General features: G+C 39.3%; 1 protein-coding gene across 1 annotated transcript; it reads right to left on the reverse strand.

The window, feature by feature from the left end:
* Positions 1-4214: 4214 nt before the first annotated feature.
* Positions 4215-19204, reverse strand: LOC122029105 (BTB/POZ domain-containing protein At3g08570-like). Its single transcript, XM_042588058.1, has 5 exons — positions 19088-19204; positions 5323-5558; positions 5080-5239; positions 4857-4946; positions 4215-4769 (listed from the first exon to the last, which is right to left on the reverse strand). The coding sequence occupies exons 1-5, from the start codon at positions 19202-19204 to the stop codon at positions 4215-4217; spliced, it is 1158 nt and encodes a 385-aa protein (XP_042443992.1).
* Positions 19205-21700: the final 2496 nt, after the last annotated feature.

Here is a 21700-nt window from a genome sequence, read left to right on the forward strand (position 1 = left end):
AGAAATTCATGAACTCTTCATTAAGATTTTCGGCCATGATAAGATGGATAGCTTAGAAAAGCTTAAACAAAATTTTAACATGCTCAAGACCTCTGTGATATTAAGATATGAAAGTTGTTTAATGCTCTCATGCTTAATTAGGGTATAGAAAATTTAGTTACATGATATATGACATGTAAGATCACAAGGGTCCTAGCTTATTTATGAACCAAATTTGCATATGATGTTCTTAGTAATTTTTGCCATGAAACTTACTTAGGTTTTCCATGCTTTAGGCCACTTAAAACCTAGTTTAGAGATTGGTCGGTTTCGGCCATGAGGAAAAATAAAAGAAAAAGGAAAGAAACCTAGGAAGCCTAAGACACAATTCACATGTATGTTTATTATGCTTGTCTTTGTACATACTATGAAACTTGTATGACTTCCTATTCTTTTTGGCTATTTGAAGCAAATTTAAACACTGATGAGTCTCAGCCAAGTAGGGTTTAAATGACCTAGAGGCCTTAGAATTGAAACCAATTGTGTTAAAAATGTTTCTTATGGAAATATGATAATATGTTGATTGAGTCACATGCTTGTATAATTTTTCCATGACCTAAATGGATCATTGTATGTTTCGGCCATGAAGGGATAGATGCCCTAGAAACCCTAGAACAAAAATTAAATATGCTCATGTCACTCTACATTAAATATGATAAGTAGAAAGCCAAAGTTCTCATGCTATATGTTGTTTAATGACCTAAAATGAGGCTAGGGTAAGTTTCGGCCATACCCATTGTATGATGCCTTATTATGAATTTATACATGATGTTAGTTCAAGTTCACATGCTTGTATGCTTTCTTTTAGCCCTAATGAATACTTGTTAAATTTCGGCCATGACATATGTTAAGGGCTTGAAGAACTTAGGAACTTGCTCAAATATGCTTACTATGTTACTTGGAAAAAAATGCTATAAATATGGTTTAAGGTTTCCATGCTTTCATGACATTTGGGACCTTGTTTCACACCTGATAGGGTTCGGCCACATGAAGTTTAGGGACTTGGAGAACTTAGAAACCAAGTTAATCATGCTTATAATGCTTCCTATGAAATTGATGTGATGATAATTTAGGTTCCACATGCTTGGAGGTTGTTTTTACCTAAATTGAGATCTAAGGGGGGGTTCGGCCATGATAAGAACCCAAGGGATTAGGAAGCTTAGAACCCAAACTAACTATGTTACCATGTTTCTTATGATAGTATAATCACATGATACACCCTTATGCTTAAACATGTATGCTTGTGATTTATACTTTCCATGATATGATATGTGCTTAGAAATATGCATGCTTTGATGATATGCTATGTGCTTAAAATATGCATGCTTTCATGATATGCTATGTGGATAGAAATATGCATGCTTGGATGATATGCTATGTGCTTAAAATATGCATGCTCTCATGATATGCTATGTGGATAGAAATATGCATGCTTTGATGATATGCTATGTGCCTAAAATATGCATGCTCTCATGATATGCTATGTGGTGAAAATATGCATGCTTTTATGACATGATGTATGCCTAAGTGATGCATACTTTTTATGACATGATGTATGCCTAAGTGATGCATACTTTTTATGACATGATGTATGCCTAAGTGATGCATACTTTTTATGACATGATGTATGCTTAAGTGATGCATACTATTTATGATATGATGTATGCCTAAGTGATGCATACTTTTATGACATAACGTATGCCTAAGTGATGCATACTTCTATGATATGTTATGTGACTAAATGATGCATTTTTATACATGCTACTTTACTTTGTAAGGCTTGTACCAAGGGTGGGCTCCTAATCAGCCCCTAGGCCTTTGGCTGTGTGATCCAGGCTAGTAAAAACAAAGGGATGAGCTCCTTAGTACGCCCCTAGGTCTATGGCTGTGTGATCCAGACCTAGCTCCTAGCATGATTCAAGACTTGCTACCTTGGATATACTTAGGAAGTGCGCATATCTACGTGATTTATCTATGTGTGGTACAAGCCGGGGCCCTGATTATGTTGATATTATGTTCAAGTATATATGTAAGAAGAAATGGTTTTAAAGATCATGAGACATACACATGTTTTTCGGATACATGTTTTCAAAATCATATTGCATATACCTTATGATCATGTTGTGATGATGCTATGATTTATGATATGCCATGATTAGATACGATTATGTTATGTTTCATGCTATGCTTTAAGAGCTTGATATGTCATGCCACCTTATGATGATACTTTGATATGCCATGATTAGATATGATTATGTTACGTTTCATGCTATGCTTTAAGAGATGATATGCCATGACTAGTTATGATTTTGTTATGTTGCATGATATGCGTAAAGAGTATGATATGTTATGCCATGACTAGTTGAGATCATGTTATGTTGAGACATTCTTTGATCATGTGATGATTTTTGGTTTTAGTGAGTAGGAAAGGAACTTACTGAGTCATGAGTGCTCATAGCTTACTTTCCTTGTACCACAGATAAAGGAAAAAGATGGATGAGCTAAAGGAGCAGCAGGAGAGGCAAGGAGATGTGTGTGGCAGTGGCTAGGCAACCAAATAAGAACCTGCTTTAAAAACTTTTAAAGAACTATGCTTTGGTATTATGAATTGTAGTACCGTATGTGTGACTTGGTGTTATGTTCTACTAATTTTGATATCATGTTATTGATGCCATGATAGTGTAGTTCAGATTTGATGAAAAGAAAAACAAAAGAAAAGTTTTTATTAAACTAAGAAAATTATTTTAAGTCTTCCGCTGTTTTAAAAAGAAAAATTTGTACATGGAGTATCGTAGCCCCGTCCCTTAGGGTTAGCAGGGAGGGCGGGCGTTACAAATTCATGTGTTTTATGTTGTGTGAATTGCTTAAGGTCATCCCTAAGCTACTATACATGCTATGTCAGAGCTAAATTCGTCCCAATTTGTGTGGGTTCTTTTCTCCTTTTCACCTAAGCCATATGCATAAACCATGTACATATTAAGTAGAAGCAACTAGTTTTCACTCTTGTGAAACAAAACATCTAATGCTTTTTGTAAACGTTTACATGCTATCAAATTAAGAGTGTCAAGTTTTGATTGGAAGTGTGGATGTTGACAGGTGTAGAGAAGGCATATGAAAGCCAAAGTATCAGAAAGGACAATATCTAATGGAAAAAAATTGTATTCACTAATGCATTAAAACCCCCATTGAATCAAGAACACAAACAAGTACTTATGAACTTTTGATGTAGTCTGATGTGGGCATATAGTGAAATATACTGCCCTAATTCCATTTGTGGAAATAAAATTGTCAGCATAGATTTTGGCAAAAGTTGGAATGTAAAATTTGTTTATTTATCTCCTCATAATTTTTTTTGATAGGATATAAATAATTTAACCTGAAAAATCCAAAAAAGTTAATGTAGGTTGTACACTCAGAGCTAATATCAATTAATTTCAATATTCCTGGTGATAAAATATTGCATATAGCTCAATGGAAAGATAAGATCCATATAGTTAAGCCCAAATAATTAAGACAAACACATCACGATTAACATGATAAAGGTTAATTATATTAAAATTAACAACCCCGACAATAGAGGCGATGGAAGATTGCAGTGATGCTTATTTCACCAAAAAAAATGCCTTTAGTGTTGAGCATGAATGGCATCATCACATGGACATAAGACGAGTGTGGTCCTCTATTGTCTTTAAAGACTCGCTTCAAAAAAATATATGGGAAAATGACTTTCCAAAACCTTCATTATAGATAAACAAATACCTTCATAATCCCATATATTGAGGAAGCCATCCTCAGCAGCTCTTCTAAAAATTGATGCTTTGTCAAGAAACCACTGGAATAAAGTCAAAAGGACAGTAAGTTATAGCAGCAGTTAACAGAAGTATTCCAATGCTAATAATATAGTAATATAGCATGCCTGAACATAGAGAACAGCAACCTTGTGACCATCAAGTTTGTGTACTGGTGCACCAACACCACCAGAAGTTAGGTTACGTTGATCAAACATATGCACAGACTTATCAACAAACCTGAGAAATAATATGATCATAGATAAAGAAATGATAAGGCTACATATAATCACTGACTCACAAACTCAAGACATCATGTTTATAGGAGAAAGTAACAAAATACTGCCTAAGAACCAGCAGAGGTTATAGAATGGGAACAAATAAACATCAAGAATATACGTAGTCACCAGCTCTCCTCATTGCAGCGATAACTCGTCGATAAAGATCAATTTTTAGCACAGAAAGGTCTTCCACCCACCAGTCCTGACAATGCATCATTAATTTTCCTGATCTGCTATCACATTCTAAGTGAGCTAAACTAGAAACCAATTGCTCCTTGCTAGCGTTGATCACGATTGCATCTATGCATCGATTCACTATACCGACCTCGTCGACTATGGGAGACAAACCATTAGATGAAGATAAAACTTCCAGGGACTTTTCGAGGCTTTGAAACACAACCTCGTTTAAGAACGCCTCTGCTCTGACGATTAGGTTGCGTTCTTGATATTGTTCAGTCATTTCCAGATACTCGGCAATGCAACGAAGTTGGGCAACATTACTCGCCGTGATCTCGAAGTTAGTCCCGTAACAGAACTTAGCGGCGAGTTCAAATGCTTCAGCTCCCCCAAGTACCTCATGAAGCTCTAATCTGGAAAGGTCTGGCTCCCTGGATTCAACTACCATTTTCCAGATTTTTCCACTTCGTGAAACCAGAGGGAACTTGGACAACAATATGCAAAAATTGAAAAGGAAGTTATGAAAAACAATATCAATATATGTCTACAGAGCCAGTTTAAGAATGTATACCTTGTGCAATAGGAACGATTGACCATCCACATAAATAGTCACATCCCCAGCAACATCCGAGAATATTCTACACAAAACAAAACGACATTTCTTTATAGAGGAAACGCAGCGATGTCACAATTCTAAAGATGCTAAGAACGATACCAAGTCATCAGACTGGCTATTCTCTTTGTCATTGAAATTAAAGAAAGAAAGGAAAAATGATAGGATAATCTCAAGAAACCATCAAGAACCATAAAGATTTGAAGCGAGAAGAAGAAACAAGTTTCAGGAAAAAAACTAGATGCTCCAGATCCTTCCACCGCCGCACCAGCTCCGGGATTCGAAGGTCGTCCTCCAGCATCAGGTTGTCCGGAAAAGCCAGCGCCTTCAATCTCGGGCATCTGCGCTAATAATCGATGAGCAAATTCATAGAACAGGTAGTGAGCGATGAGGGCGACGAAACCAGAAGGAGGCGTAGACTCACTTGATAGAGGCATAGGCGAGGTCGTGGATGGAGACGGCAGAGGAAAGGGGGAAGGCGAGTTGGTCGACGACGCCGCGGGAGCGGTGGAGGGCGAAACGGAGGAAGGCGGAGAAGGAGAGGGGGGAGTGGAGGCGGTAGCGGAGCGCAAAGGCGCAGGAGAAAGGGCTCCAGGGCGTGAAATCGAGGGAGCGGAAGTTGAGGCGGCGCCAGCAGCTAGGGTCGAGGGAGGCGCGGTACTAGGACTTGCAGACGAAGGGGACGGTGACGGCGAGATCTCCGAGGGCGAGGCGGCGGAAGGGGAAGAGGGAGATGAGGCTGAGGTTTAGGTTTAGGTTTAGGTTTAGGCTGAGAGAAGGGGCACGATATTGGTTTAGGTTTGGAGGGAATTTTGTGAAGTGTTGTAAATTTTGGCCGGTGAAAAAATTAAATTTTTTTTTTTTGGTTCATTAACACCGGGTTTTAAAAACCGCTGTTAAAACCGGTGTCTATTAACAAAAAAAAAGGCGCTCATAGACACCAGCTAAAAAACCGATGTCTATGAGCGAAAATCTGCGCTCATAGACACCAGTTTTTAGAAAAATCGGTGTAAAATACTCAAAGACATCGGTTTTTACTTAAAACCGTTGTTGTTCCACCGATGTCTATGAGGATTTTTCTTGTAGTGAGAAGAAGAAAGAAGAAGAGTTACCGTAGTTCGGCGACGTGCCTACTAAACAAAACGACCGAAGCTTTATTAGAATTCTCTCTACACAAGAGAATCACATCTAATAATTCTTGTGTTTGTTATTGTACAATAGGTTTACAATAATCCCTATAAATAATGTTAACCCCCAGACCAGGTAAAATCGTAACAAAATTTTTTTATGAAAAATCACAACAAAATTCTGTTATATAAAATCTTAACAGAATTTTATTACGAAAAATCTTAACAATTTTTTTTTCCATAACATCCCTCATATTAACCTTCATCAAAATATGAGCCACCCGTCAGCAATCTCCACCTTGGCGAATATTCACCCCTTCGAAGAACACGAGTATCTGAACAAAACTCCATCTGGATCTCTGGGTCTGAGCTTCCTTCCTCTAGCATCTAGAGATATGGATCAAGTTCAAGCAATGCTTAAACTTCTCTGTCGTCACTGGGTTTGTCAGCAAATATGTAGCATTGTCTGTAGTGTGAACCTTCTCAAGTTGAATTTCTCTAAAAGCAATCAACTCTCTGATCTTGTGAAAGCTCACATCAATGTGCTTGGTTCTCGTAGGATCCACTTGATTCTTCGCCAAATAGATAACACTTTGACTATCGCATAACAACTTGACTCCACCTTGTTGAACACCTAGTTCTCTAACCAACCCTGTAAGCCATAAAGCTTCCTTCGTTGCTTCAGCTGCTGCCATGTACTCGAACTCTATAGTAGACAATGCAACAATAGATTGTATCATATATTTCCAACAAATAGGTCCTCTTGCCACAGTGAACACGTATCCTGTAGTAGAACTCCTGTTATCTAAATCTCCTACATAGTCTACATCTCTGTACCTAGCAACTGAAGGATCTTCCGGTTGTCTACTGAACATGATGCCATAATCAGTTGTATTTCTTAAGTATCTAAAAATCTATTTCACTGCATCCCAATGTGGTCAACCAGGATTTAAGAGAAACTTGCTCACCATACTAATTGCTTGCACCAAATCTAGTCTCATGTAAACTATGGCATAGATCAGAGAACCAACTGTACTAACATCTACGTACCCAGCAACTGAAGGATCTTCCGATTGTCTACTGAACATGATGTCATAATCAATTGTATTTCTCAAGTATCTAAAAAATCATTTCACTGCATCCCAATGTGGTCAACCAGGATTTGAGAGAAACTTGCTCTCCATACTAACTGTTTGCGCCAAATCTGGTCTCGTGCAAACTATGGAATAGATCAGACAACCAACTGCACTTTGACATCTCTTGGATCTCATCATCCGTCTTTGGACACTATGTATTGGATAATTTGAAGTGATGCACCAGGGGTGTGCTCATCGACTTTGCATTCTTCATGTTGAACCTATCCATCACCTTCTCTACATAGCTACGTTGAGACAACCATAATCTCCCTGCAGCTCTATCACTATGAATCTCCATCCCAAGAATCTTCTTGGCCTCTCCCACATCTTTCATGTCAAATTCCATGCTCAGTAGTCTTTTCAATTTGTCAACCTCTTTCATCTTCTTCGCAACAATGAGCGTGTCATCTACGTATAGTAGTAAGAAAACCAGTGATTCATCTTCAAGGCTCTTCATATATATGCAGCAGTCATACTCACATCTTCTATATCCGTTTTGAATCATGTATGAATCAAAATATTTGTACCATTTCCTAGGAGATTGTTTCAATCCATAGAGTGATTTCTTCAACTTGCAAACCAATCACTCTTGTTTGGGCTGACTAAATCCCTTGGGTTGTGACTTAAAAATCTGCTCCTCCAAATTTCCATGAAAAAAATCTTGTCTTTGTTAGGATCGATGATCGCGGCTAGAGAGGGGGGGTGTGAATAGCCGACCCCAAATTCTCGTTTCTTTCTACAAACTAGGGTTAGCGCAGCGGAAATAAAAACAAGAAACGAAACTAGGAAGGAGAAGAAAATCAAACCTAACACGATGATGTAACGAGGTTCGGAGATAAACTCCTACTCCTCGGCGTGTCCGTAAGGTGGACGAAGCCTATCAATCCGTCGGTGGATGAGACCCCGGAAAACCGGCTAATAACAACTCCTTCTGGGTGGAGAAACCTCGCCACAATAACTTGCAACAACAAGATAGAAATACAGCAAGAAATACAAACAATATGAATGTAAAACACCTTGCTTGCCTTCGACTGGTTTCCGTTGACGAAGCAGCAACTTCACGGAAGAACAGCAGCAGCTAACCAGCCGGGGAAGCTCACACGAAGCTTCAGAAACAAAAAGCTCAGCAAAGCTCAAATCACAATCTCGTGAGGAAGAGAGTTATATCCTCCTTCGTCTACTGTAGAGGTCTTATACCTGCACCTGCGAAGAAGACAAAGAAGACACAGAATCTAGCGCGTTGTCGCATAAGCGGCTGGTGGACCGATCAGTGGCCTCGATCGGTCCAGATCTCTCGATCGGTCTTGGGACCGATCAGACTGCTGATCGGTCCCCACCGATCAGCACTTTCTGCAGAACTCGCCCAAGTTCTTCGATCGTCTCGATCGGTGCGTGGACCGATCGAGGTATGGATCGGTCCACGGCACCGATCCCTCCTTCTCTTTGCCTTCTATTCGCTTTACGATCGGTCCGCGACCGATCGAGATAACATACTGATAGCATCGTTTGTTATTGATCGGTCACGGGCCGATCAGATAACCGATGTATCATGGATCGATCCACTGATCGATCCGAGCTGGATTTTGCCCAAACCAAGTCCAAACCAATACCCGGTCAACCTTGACCTGTTGGTACATCATGCTTAGCATTCGGTCACTCCCTTGACCTGCTAAGACTCCCCACCAAGTGTCCGGTCAATCCCTTTGACCCACTTGGACTTTTCTCTTCGTGTCAAGTATCCGGTCACTCTCTTGACCTACTTGACCTTCTCAACACCAGATGTCCGATCACCCTTGATCCATCTGGATTTTCCCTTGCCCGGCTTCACTCACCAGGACTTTCACCTAGCTTCACTCACTAGGGTTTTTCACCTGGCTTCACTCACCAGGATTTCCAATCTGCCCGGCTTCACTCATCAGGACTTCCAAACTGCCTAGCTTCACTTACTAGGACTTTTACGTCTGCCTGGATTCACTCACCAGGACTTTCCACATCCAGTCCAGAGAACGAGCTACCGAGCCCTCTCTGACCACAGTTCGGAGAACGAGCTACCGAGCCCTCTCCGACTTCCATCCGGTCCAGAGAAGGAGCTACCGAGCCCTCTCTGACCTAGTCCGGAGAACGAGCTACCGAGCCCTCTCCGACTTCCACTTGCTAAGTTCCCATACTTGGACTTCTCCGTGCCAAGTCTCCATACTTGGACTTTTCCCGTGCCAAGCTCCCTGCTTGGACTTTTCCCGTGCCAAGCTCCCTGCTTGGACTTTTCCGAGTCAGGTCAACTCACCTCAGGTCAACCAGGTCAACCTTGACCAAGGGTTGCACCCACAACCTCCCAAGTTTCTGTTCTTGTCAAACATCAAGATACAACTTGAGTCACGTCAACCAGGTCAACCTTGACCTAAGGTTGCACCAACAATCTCCCATCAAAATACAACTCTTCTGTTCTTGTCAAACATCAAAATACAACTCGAGTCAGGTCAACTCGAGTCGGGTCAACCAGGTCAACCTTGACCTAAGGTTGCACCAACAGTCTTCACATCCATTTGCTCAAGCTATAAATCGTGATGTGCCACTAAAGCCAACACCGCTCTAATTGACGTATGTCTTAGCACTAGAGAGAAAATTTCTTCATAGTCAATCCCTTTCTCTATGAATACCCCTTTGCTACCAACCAAGCCTTGAACTTCACTTCTTTTCTTCTGACATTGCTTCTTTCTTCTTGAATATCCACTTGCATCCTATAGCTTTCTCTCATTCAGGAAGTTCCACTACATCCCACGTTTGGTTCTTATGCAAAGACTTCATCTCCTCTGCCATAGCACTCGTCCACCTATCCTTCTTAGAATTGTGTATCACCTCCTGAAAAGATGTAGGGTCTCTACTACTAGTGATAAGTGTAAAAAATACCAAGTCTTCGAATCCGTATCTAGTGGGTGGTTTTACGACTCATCTCGTTCTACCAGTAGCTATAGTGCGATGCTCCGTGTGCTTTGAGGTAGAATCATCAGTGTCATGAGTCTCTAGCTCCACCTGCACAATATCTTTCTCCATGTTGCTCTGTGGTGTTTCCTTTCCTTCTTCCTGAGTACGTTGTAACATAGCTTTCTCGTCAAACACCACATCTCTGCTGATCACCATCTTGTTTGCCTTAGGATCCCAAAGCTTGAAGCCTTTAACTCCTTTCTAATACTCCAGAAAAATGCATTGCTTTGACTTCGCATCCAGCTTTGATTTTTCCTCACTAGATATGTGCATATAGGCTGGACATCCAAAAACTCGAAGATGAGAGTAATCTACTTGATTCTCTATCCATACTTCCTCTGATACTTTGCCTTCTAGTGCTGCCCTTGGTGATCTATTAATGAGATAACATGTCATGTTAACCGTTTCTGCCTAGAAATTCTTTGCAAGCCCTGTATTTAGCCTGAGACATCTTGTCTTCTCAATGATTGTCCTGTTCAACCTTTCCACTACCCCGTTCTGCTGAGGTGTCCTGTGAACCGAGAAATGCCTCATTATCCCATGTTGCTCATAAAATCTCTGAAACTTTGAACCTGTGTGTTGGTGCGGGAAGCATCCAACGATCGAACTGTTGTTTTGATAATGGCAAAGGAATTCAAAGTTAAGGTTATGTTGTTATCTAACAAGGTTCATGGAGCTTGCAGGAAAGTCCTAAGTGGTACTTAGGCAAAACTCCTAGCTGCGGTTAGGTAGGTGGAAAACCCTAGGGGGTGGTAACCCTAGGTCATAGGGTGCGGTAACCCTATGCAGAAAGTCTTGGCGGGTCGAGGGCTTCAGGCAAAAGTCCTAGGGGGTGGTAACCCTAGGTAGAAAGTCTTGGTGTCGCGAACCAGGTGGAAGACTGGACGGGTCGGGAAGCGGGAGTCTAGTAGAAAGTCCAGATGCATCGAGCGCCGAGCAAAAGTCCAGTCGATCTGGAGGAGCGTACTGGCAACAGGTAAAACTCCTGAGTGGAGTTTGTGAGGACACGTTCCTTGCAGAGGGAACAGTAGGCGTCGGGTCGACCTAGGACTTCCGGTCGGAAATCCGAAGTCAGACCCGGACAGTCCGAAGACTGTCAGAATATTCTATTATCATGATTAATATTTGTGCTAACTTGGTTTTACAGGATGTGTTTGTATTTGTAGACTAACATGTTTTGCAGGGTCAAAAACTAGAGTTTAGCCTCGGATGAACAGTGTCTGAGGTGCCTCCATGGAGCTTGGAGGCGCCTCGGGTGCAAGCCACAATAAGACAGCACAGCAGGCTTGGAGGCACCTCGGACCAGGCTGGAGGTGCCTTGAAGCTGGGATTGGAGGCGCCGTGGACAAACCATGGAGGCACCTCAAGCAGGATAAGCGAGGAAAATTTCTGTGCTTATCTTTATGGCAGACTCGGGGCTTGGAGGCGCCTCCAGCATAGTATAAAACAGGGGTTCGAGGCAACACTCCATATATCTTCGTCCAAGCGATCCTTTTGCGACAAGCTGCTAACGACATGATCCCGAAGTGCTGCAACAACCTCCCGACGACCCAGAGCTTCGTTTCTTCATCTCTTGTTGTCGGTATAAGATCATTATTTTAATTTGAGTTGTAATTGTTTTACTTGTAAACTTTATCGATTCTATAGTTGTTGCCCACCGAAAGTGGTCAACGACCGCGGGCCTTGGAGTAGGAGTCGTCACAGGCTCCGAACTAAGTAAACGACCTGTGTTCGCATTGTGTGCCTTTTATTTCTGCTGCTTTATTACTTTTATTACTCGTCAAGTTTTATGAAGTCGATTCCGAAACATGAAATAGCCATGAGCGCTATTCACCCCCCCCCCCAACCCCCCTTAAGCGCTTCTCGATCCAACAATTGGTATTAGAGCAGGGTCGCGTTGATCTGGTGCAACCACCAATCACGCAATTTTTTTTTGTGGTGTTTTTGATTTTACGAAGTCAATTAGAATCTAGCGTAATAGCTACATTCTAATTCTTTTTTCGAATCGGGTTTTGCTCGAAGTTGGTGCAACACCACTCGAGCTTGTAATCTTAACTTTATTTCCCACACTGCTAATCCAAGACCTAGTCTTGGGACATCTCTTCTATTTTTTTGTTTTGCATACTATCAATGGCCCAACAAGAGGGTTTCAGCACCGTTCGTCTCCCGCTCTTCACCGAAGAATATTTCGGGTACTGGAAGGGATGAATGGAAACTTTCCTCAAAATCCAGTTTGAGACGTGGATGGTCATCAAGATTGGATTGCAACTACCAACCGACGGAGACAGTAAGCCTACACCTTGCGAAAACTGGGAACCCACCCTAATCAAGAAGGTGGGAGCCGATGCCAGAGTGACCTACACCCTCCAATGTGGCCTGACCAAAGAGGAGCTCAACAGAGTTGGTCTGTTTTCAACCGTAAAGGAGCTGTGGGATAAACTGATAGAACTGCACGAGGGCACCTCAGCCACCAAAGTAAGTAAACGTGATTTATTACTTAATAAACTATATAATCTAAAGATGCAGGAAGGTGAGACGGCGAGTTCACTCCATGCACATATTCAAGACATCATCAACTCCCTCCACGGAATCGGGCAAAAGGTCGAAAATAGGGATATCATAAGGTATGCTCTCAATGCTTTTCCAAGGAGTACATTATGGGCATCAATGGTAGATGCCTACAAAATCTCCAAGGATTTATCTTGTATAAAATTAGATGAATTATTTTCTGAGTTTGAACTACATGAGCAGACTAATGCATAGCCAATCGAGAAAGGTGTTGCTTTACTTGCAGGTACCAGTAGAACTCGCGAACCAAGATCATGAGGAAGAACTGAATCAGAGTCGGAAGAAGAACCCAACTCAGACGATGAAGATGATGAACTGACAACCGAGCTCGTGAACCTCGTGAAGAAGCTCTACAAGAAGAAGAAGGGCTTCAACAAGAGAGACCTAAAGAAGGCAGTACAATCCAAGAAGATTCAACCTAGTTCAAAAGTCAAGTTCGAGGTGATCTATTACGGGTGCAACCAGAAGGGGCACATCAAGGTCAACTACCCTAATCAGAAGGATGCAAAGAAGCGAAGGAAGAAAGCCCTGAAGGGGACATGGGACGAATCATCCTCAGAAGATACCGACGACAAACTCGATTAGACGAGTCTCCTCGCACAGAAAGCCCAGGACCAGATCAATGTGTCCGAGAGCAAAAGCGAGTCGGAAGCAGAATCGGAAAGAAGTCACGGATCTGTATCCATTTCTGAAGGGCCAGACCCCGTTGTAAGTATTCCTCGACTAAATAATTTAGTTAATTATTTATTACACAAATTAGCAAAATCGAATATTAGGGTCAAGTCACTTCTAAAGGAAGCAGCAGCCCTTAAAGAAGTGACTAATTCCAAAACCTTGCCTGACCCAGTTCAGACTGGAAGTTCAACTCAAGTCTAAAATTCTAGTCTAAAAACTCAAGTCAAGGATTTGGAGAAAACGTTAGAACGATTTTCTTTGGGCTCCAAGAACCTTGACCTAATTCTTGGGACACAAAGACTCGTTTATAATAGAACTGGGCTAGGATATAAAACCAAAAAAAAATATAGATTTTATCTATCCTTAGTAAATAGACCAAATAGTAAATCAGTCCAAGCATGGGTACCCAAGTCCAACCTGATCAATCAAGCTGGACTTGGTCAATATTGAATCCCCAAGGATCAAATACATTATCTCGATAGACCATATCAAGATTATGATCCAGGGGGAGCTAGTAAAAAACCATCTTAATAAAAAGAATATAATTAAATCAAAAATCAAATTAAATTTAAAATTCAAATTCAAATTCAAATTAAATCAAAAATCAAATTAAATTTAAAATTCAAATTAAAATTTAAATTAAATCAAAAATCAAATTAAATTTAAAATTCAAATTAAATCAAATTAAATTCAAACTAAAAATTCAGATTAATTCTAAATTTAATTTATAAATTAAATTCTTACAAAATCTTAAAAATCCAACGGAAGGCTCCAGAATAGTTGGCATCTCCAAAACTTAATCTACACGACAAGGGTAACCAAGAGTAGACTACCCGGCAGGATAATTAAGGTTAGAACAAAAAGGGCTAGGTTTAACTTGACTCACGGTACTGGTAAAGTATTGGATGATAGTACGTTGGGGAAGCTTAGTCATCGCATGTCTAGGAAGATATGGCTTCGACCTGATGCATTTGGCTAAGTGGAACTGACCGAAGCTACCCTTTATGGATCATAACCAGTTAGACCAAGGTTTTGTACTAAGTTCAATGGGTAAGTCTACTTGGAAAACCTCAAAGACATGGTTACTTTAATGATGTCCAAGTGACTCACCATAGCCCAAAAGTTTATCCAAAGAATGTCTATTTGTTGAACCCAAAGCTAAACCTGAATCTAACACAAAGTTAAACCAAACCCTAAAATTGAACATAGTTCATCTCACAATATTATAGGATTCCCTTATTGAAAATTTAGATCGGGTGATATGACTAAGGATAAAATTAAAATTAAATTAATACTAAATTGAATTAACATTTTGTTAAATTTAAATTAACTTGATGATCTGCAAGTTTAATTAACTTAATTTACTTAACTTAATATTTTTCAAATTTAATCAACTTAATTTAATTAACTTAATACTTTCAAATTTAATTAACTTAATATTTTTTAAAAATTTAATTAACTTAATATTTTTTTCAAAATTTAATTAACATAATATTTTTCAAAATTAAATTAACTAAATATATTTTCAAAATTAAATTAACTTAAACATTTTTCAAAACTTTAATTAACTTAATATTTTTTAAAAAATTAAACTTAATATTTTCAAAATTTAATTTAAACTTAATATTTTCAAAATTAAATTAATGTAATATTTTTTCGAAATTTAATTAACTTAATATTTTCAAACTTTAATTAATTATCTTTCAAATTTAATCATTTTCAAAAAAATATACTTAAAACAAATTCAACAATCTCACAATCACCTATAGGAATAACTGACTGCTAAACTAGAATGGGTGAGATGGAAAATTAGAAAGTTTATTTCAATCAAACTATCTTTTGATCCATCAAAAGGAATCCAATTCAAATACCTTATGTGAAGGAATTGGATCAATGGATATTGGATAGTGGATGCTCCAGACATATGACTGGAAATAGGTTGAAGTTCACTAAGCTCAAATTCAAGAACCTAGGATCAGTTGCATTTGGCAACGACGGTAAACTTAAGGTAATCGGAAAAGGTAATATCGAACTTAGTTCCGGTTTCATTATTCGAAATATTTTATTAGTTGAAAACTTTGACTTACTAAGTATCAGTCAGTTGTGTGATAGTGGCTACTTAGTTGTTTTTAATAATTCTGGGTGTTTAGTTAAAAATATTGATAACCCCGAAATTATACTTAAGGGATTTAGGAAAAATAACATCTACACAATTGACCTGCCCATAACCTCAATAAAGTGCCTTTTAACACAACAAAAGGAAACCAACCTGTGGCACAGAAGACTGGGTCACACTCATTTCAAACTTATTTCAAAAATGAGTCAAAATGGCTTAGTTAGAGAGCTACCCAAATTAAGGAACTTAGAAAATACAGTTTGCCAAGCTTGCCAGCAAGGTAAGCAAACCAAATCAACACACAAGTCAACTAACCTAGATAGAACTAACTCCTTACTTGAGCTCCTACATTTAGACCTATTTGATTCACATGGAGCCAAGTTACTAAGCAAGAACTAGTACTACTTAGTTATAATTGATGATTAATCTAGGTTCACTTGGGTGAAATTTCTAAAAACAAAAGATGAAACCTTTGAAGTTTTTGATAATTTTTGCAAGTTAATAGAAAATGAAAAAGACACCAAAATTAAAAGAATAAGAAGTGATCATGGGGGTGAATTTGAAAATCATAGGTTTGCCCAATTTTGTAAAATTAATGGATATAAACATGAATTTCATGCCCTAGAACCCCTCAACAGAACGATCTAGTGGAACGAAAAAATAGAACTCTACAAGAGGCCGCTAGAACCATGTTAAACGAGTATAACTTAAATCATCAATTCTGGGTTGAAGCCATAAATACAGCAAATTACATTCAAAATAGAATTTTAATTAATAAATTACACAATAAAACCCCCTATGAAATATACTATAATAAAATTCTAAATTTAAACTATCTAAAAGTCTTTGGATGTAAAGTTCACATTTTAAACACTAAAGATTACTTAGGAAAATTTACACCCAAATCAGTCCAAGGAATATTTTTAGGATACTCTACAACCAGTAAAGCCTATAGAGTCTATAATCAAAATACCTTAAAAGTTGAAGAAACAACTAATGTAATCTTTGATGAAGAAAATAATCTACCTAAGATAAATGAAAATGTTGACATTAACCCAAGAATTATAGAAGATGATGAAATTCAACCTAAGACAAATAAACCAGAAGAACCAACTACTGACCCAAATATAAGACCAACAAGAGTAAGTACTTCTCACCCACCTGACCAAATTCTGGGTGACCCATCTCTAGGATTTAGAACTAGGTCATCCTACAGAAACAATAGCCAAATAGCCTTGATATCTGAAATTGAACCTAAAACTATAGACAAAGCTTTACCCGATCTAGACTGGACACTAGCAATGTAGGAAGAATTAGCCCAATTTGAAAGAAACCAAGTATGGGATTTAGTACCAAAACCCACTGACAAAACTATAATTGATACTAAATGGGTTTTCAGAAACAAACTAAACGATCAAGGTGAAATAGTTAGAAACAAAGCAAGATTAGTAGCTAAAGGGTTTAATCAAGTAGAAGGGTTAGACTATGATGAGACCTACTCTCCTGTAGCTAGACTTGAATCTATTAGGATGCTGCTGGCCTATGCAGCACACAAAGGATTCAAGCTCTACCAAATGGATGTAAAATCCTCCTTCCTAAATGGGTTCATTAAAGAAGAAGTGTATGTTAGCCAACCCCTTGGATTTGAAGACTTAGAGCACCCAAACCATGTCCTTAGATTAAAAAAGGCCATTTATGGACTAAAACAAGCACCTAGGGCCTGGTATGAATGGCTGTCTAATTATCTTTTAGAAAAAGGATTCCACCAAGGACAAGTAGATGCAACCCTTTTTGTGAAAACCTTAGAAAAAGACATCTTCATAGTCCAAATTTATGTAGATGAAATAATATTTGGATCAACAAACTCAAAATTTTTAAAAGAATTTACAAACTTAATGGAAAGTGAGTTTGAAATGAGTTTATTAGGGGAACTTAACTTTTTCTTAGGTCTACAAATTAAACAGACAAAGGATGGAATTTATATATACCAAACCAAATATGCCAAGGAATTAATTAAAAAATTTGGCATGAAAAATTCAAAAATTATAAATACACCAATGGAAACTAATATCAACATTGATGCTGACCCAGAAGGAAAACCAGTAGATCCAAAACACTATAGAAGCGTAATAGGCAGCTTACTCTACCTAACTGCTAGTCGACCCGACATACTATTTGCAGTAGGTGTGTGCGCAAGATATCAATCCTGTGCAAAAGAGTCACATCTAACATGTGCTAAAAGAATACTTAGGTACATTAAGGGCACCCTAAATGTGGGACTCTGGTACCCTAGAACCTGCACCTTTGACCTTTATGGCTATTCTGATTTAGACTATGCCGGGTGCAAACTAGATAGAAAAAGCACAAGTGGTAGCTACCAAATTCTAGGTCAATGCCTAGTAAGTTGGTCAAGCATAAAGCAAAACTATGTAGCTCTATCCATTACTGAAGCTAAATACATAGCCCTAGGAGAATGTGCTTCTCAACTTTTGTGGATGATGCATACGCTAAAAGACTATCACCTAGAATATCAAAATACAAAAATTTTTATTGATAACATAAGTTCAATCAATCTAACAAAAAATCTAATTCACCACTCTAGACTAAACACATAGAGGTGAAACACCATTTTGTAAGGGATCATGTGGCTAGAGGTGAAATTGAACTTAACTATGTTGAGTCCAAATCAAACCTAGCTAACATTTTCACAAAACCCTTACCTGAACTCGAGTTCAGTACACTTAGAAGACAAATAGGAATGTGTTGGGTAGAATAGATCTTGATTTTCAAATTTCCTACAATCGAACTTTAAAATTCTTGTTGATCTTCAAATCTGCTTAATTTTAAAATTATATTTTAAAAACTAGGAAAAATAATGTTTTCAAAATCCCAATTTTCTTAGTTTTTTAAATTTGGACTTAGCCTAGGATCCTCCTCCTAGAAATCATGTTCCCCTAGTTTTAGCCAGAGCATCTCACAAGTACACTAGGCATAACTTGTTTGTGTTTGCAAAACTTAGAACGGTGTGAGATGCATAGGGTTCAGCCTGGACTCCAGGATGCTTATTTCTGTGCATCATAGTGAGTCTAGGCGTTAAAAACCTAACTTTACTTTAATCAAGTTAAATCATCCAGCCCTAGTCAAATCTAACTAGATCTATTGACTTAACTTGACTAACCAAGTGAAGGTTGTTGTCCTCTAGCAATCAGCTAGTAGCTAGATGGTTGGACATGTGGCCAAGAACTTAAGTGCTTGATTTTAAATTTTTTTTACTCATGCTTAGACTGTAAGATACCGTAAAAATTAAATAATAAATGCTATCAGACGAAAAATCTAAATGGATTTTTCAGAAATTTTTAGAAATTTTTCGGGATTTAAACAGAATCTGTATGACCCGTTTTAAGGGGATGGATTCGGGGTTCAGTGGAAGCCTATTTAGGATACCCATTTAAATGGGAGTTGATTGAGAATTTAACTTAGAGTTTAATTAAATTTAACCTAAGGTATAAAAATCAAATCCCTAATTTCTCTTTTGTTTTCCCCCGATTCTTCTTCCTCCCCTGTCCACTTCGTCCCGATCCTCACCGGCGATTCTCCTCCTCCTCCTTCTCTCGGTGTCGCCAGCATGGTTGATGGTGGAGTGCTTAGGAGGGAAGACAAGCTACGGGCGTTTATCTTCTTCCTCCCATTCTCGGTTCCCATCGCATCTCCGCCGTAATGCCGGCGATTCTTGATCGCGCCAGTGATGTCCGGCCCATCGCCACCAGACCTTCCTTCTCCATCCCGATTGCTGATGCCGCGTCTCCCTCCTCCCTCTCCCGTTCGTGATGCTGTAATCCATCGACCCACGGGATGTCGTAGCCGTTCTTGAAGCTGTGCCCTAGCTCAGATTCGTCGCCGGCAACCACTCTTTCCCCCACCTGATGTGTTTCTCTCGCAACCTCTTCTGATCGTTGGTCGCACTACCACGACCTCGCTGCCTCACCGTGTACTGGAGTCTCGATCGAGTGCCACCACCAGGGAACGATCAATGTAGGTAAGTTTCATCTGGATTTTTTTTAATTCCAGATCTTGCTCAATTGTTTCCATTTAGCTGTTCTTCCTGTTCTAGATTGGATGAAGGCATCAGATCGAAATATTGGAGGATTTCACTGTTGCCGATCACTGCCACTCCAACTCTTGAAGCTGTGGAGGTCACGGGTGAGAAGGTGAGGTTCCGTTGAGGTGAGTTTTTGGTATTGAGGATTAGGGAAGTGTTATTTCTTGTGCTTAACAGGTGTTTGATGAAATGCCTTGAAATCTTGTCTCCTTTGTTGTGCCAGATTAGTTGTGAATTGGTGGGGATCGATTTAGGTAAGTACTGCTTCTGTTTTGTTAGGGTTTCAGTAATTCATTACTGTACAATTGGTTCTAGACAGATTTTGGAAGGATTGATGTATGGATGCTTCTTTGGTAGTTGTCGGCAGGAGCTCTTGGAGGCTGTGGGCAGTGGTTAGTAGAGGCTGTGAGCTTTTGATTTGTTGCTACCTCCCAAGGTAAGGGATGTTCTAATGAAGTATTTCTGTTGGATTCATTAGTATGTTGCTAAAATTAGTTTCTAGAGTATGGTAGGGTTTATGCTTGCTTAGATTTATGAGTGGTTGATGTGGTGGTTAGGGATTGATTATGTGGAAGAATTATGCATGTTGAATTCACGAGGAGATTTGATTAGTGTAATGATTGTGGATTGTGTTGGATTTAGAAAAAAGTTGGATTAAGGATGATCTTATCATCTACTTTGGTTTGGATATTTAGGTGGAATTGAACAGGGTTACCTAATCGATGTAGGATTAGGTTATGGGTTTAGCTAGTTGTTGATTATGTGATTAACTAAATAATATATGTATATATCATGTGATCGCAAGACTTTGATTCGGGACGAGTGTCTCGACATGGGATTTCCGGACACGATCTACGTATTAAGGCGGGTATTTCTTCCTTGGCCTCTACTTAGTTTTTCTTGATCTTAGTGCATGGCTATTATGTGATGGTTTAGGCTGTTTTATCTTATATCATGATCGGTTGCTGTTTTTCCTGTATGATACTTATGCTTCACCCTTGTGATGATCTATTTAATTCATATACAGTCTCCACTCTTGATATCTACTCTGTTGTGATTACACATGTAGAGTATGTCTTGTAGGGTTTGTCGGGTTGTTAGTATTACCATGCTGATTGGGTATATGATATGGACTGTACATAGGTGGGTATGGGTTATAGGAGTCATCTTGTTGACCGTGCATTTACATGAGGTGTGTACATACGTATTTGTCATATACTTTTGGAGGAGTTGTGTTGATTGTATGTTTGAGATGTATACACATGTCTGTTGTGTTTTCACTAGAGGCTACATGTTGATTGTACTTATATTTTGTGTACATGTGTCTGGTGGGATTATTGGAGATTTTTGGTTGATTATACATGTGTAGTGTGTACATATGTTTGGTGGGATACGTGGAGGTATCATGACGATTATACTCTTGTTGGAGGTATTTATGAGGTTTGGGGTGGTTGCATGGATGATGATTATATATATATATATATATATATATATCATGTTCAACATTCATTGCATCTGATGACCATTATCTCCCTTGTGGTTGAGAGAGTCATCAGTTGGTTTGGGGAATAGCACCGCACACTCGGCCACTCATGGGTAGTGGTAGCTGGAGCAGTTGCTGCTAGTCCTGTCGTGCCACCCGGTCACGAGGTTTTTGTGAGATCCGGTGTTGTGAGCAGTCAGGGACCCTGATGCTATGTAGCTAGATAGCTATTAGCGGACTGTCTGCCTCGACCACTATATAGTGGGTTGGAGGGTAGTACAGTCGTCACAGACCCAAGCCTCTCGGCCATACAGGGGTCGTGGTATCTGGAGAGGTGGCGGGGGTGACCATGGAGCATGCATGCACTTTTGCATATGATGCGCGGTGCATCTGGGGGTTATATTTGCATACATGCCTAGTAGATACTAGTTGCATGTGATTGTCGTTGTTGCACTTGATTGAGATATGGTTGTTGCATTTGGTTGCCATACTGCATACATGTCATTTATTTTACATGTATATGCAGTCGTACTTATATTGCACAGGTGTCACGGGTATATCTGTTGCAGATCCGGTGAGTTACTGATCATTGTACCATGTGTCGATTTCAGATTGG

The sequence above is a fragment of the Zingiber officinale genome, chromosome 10B (genome assembly GCF_018446385.1).
Source record: "Zingiber officinale cultivar Zhangliang chromosome 10B, Zo_v1.1, whole genome shotgun sequence".
NCBI classification, from domain to species: domain Eukaryota; kingdom Viridiplantae; phylum Streptophyta; class Magnoliopsida; order Zingiberales; family Zingiberaceae; genus Zingiber; species Zingiber officinale.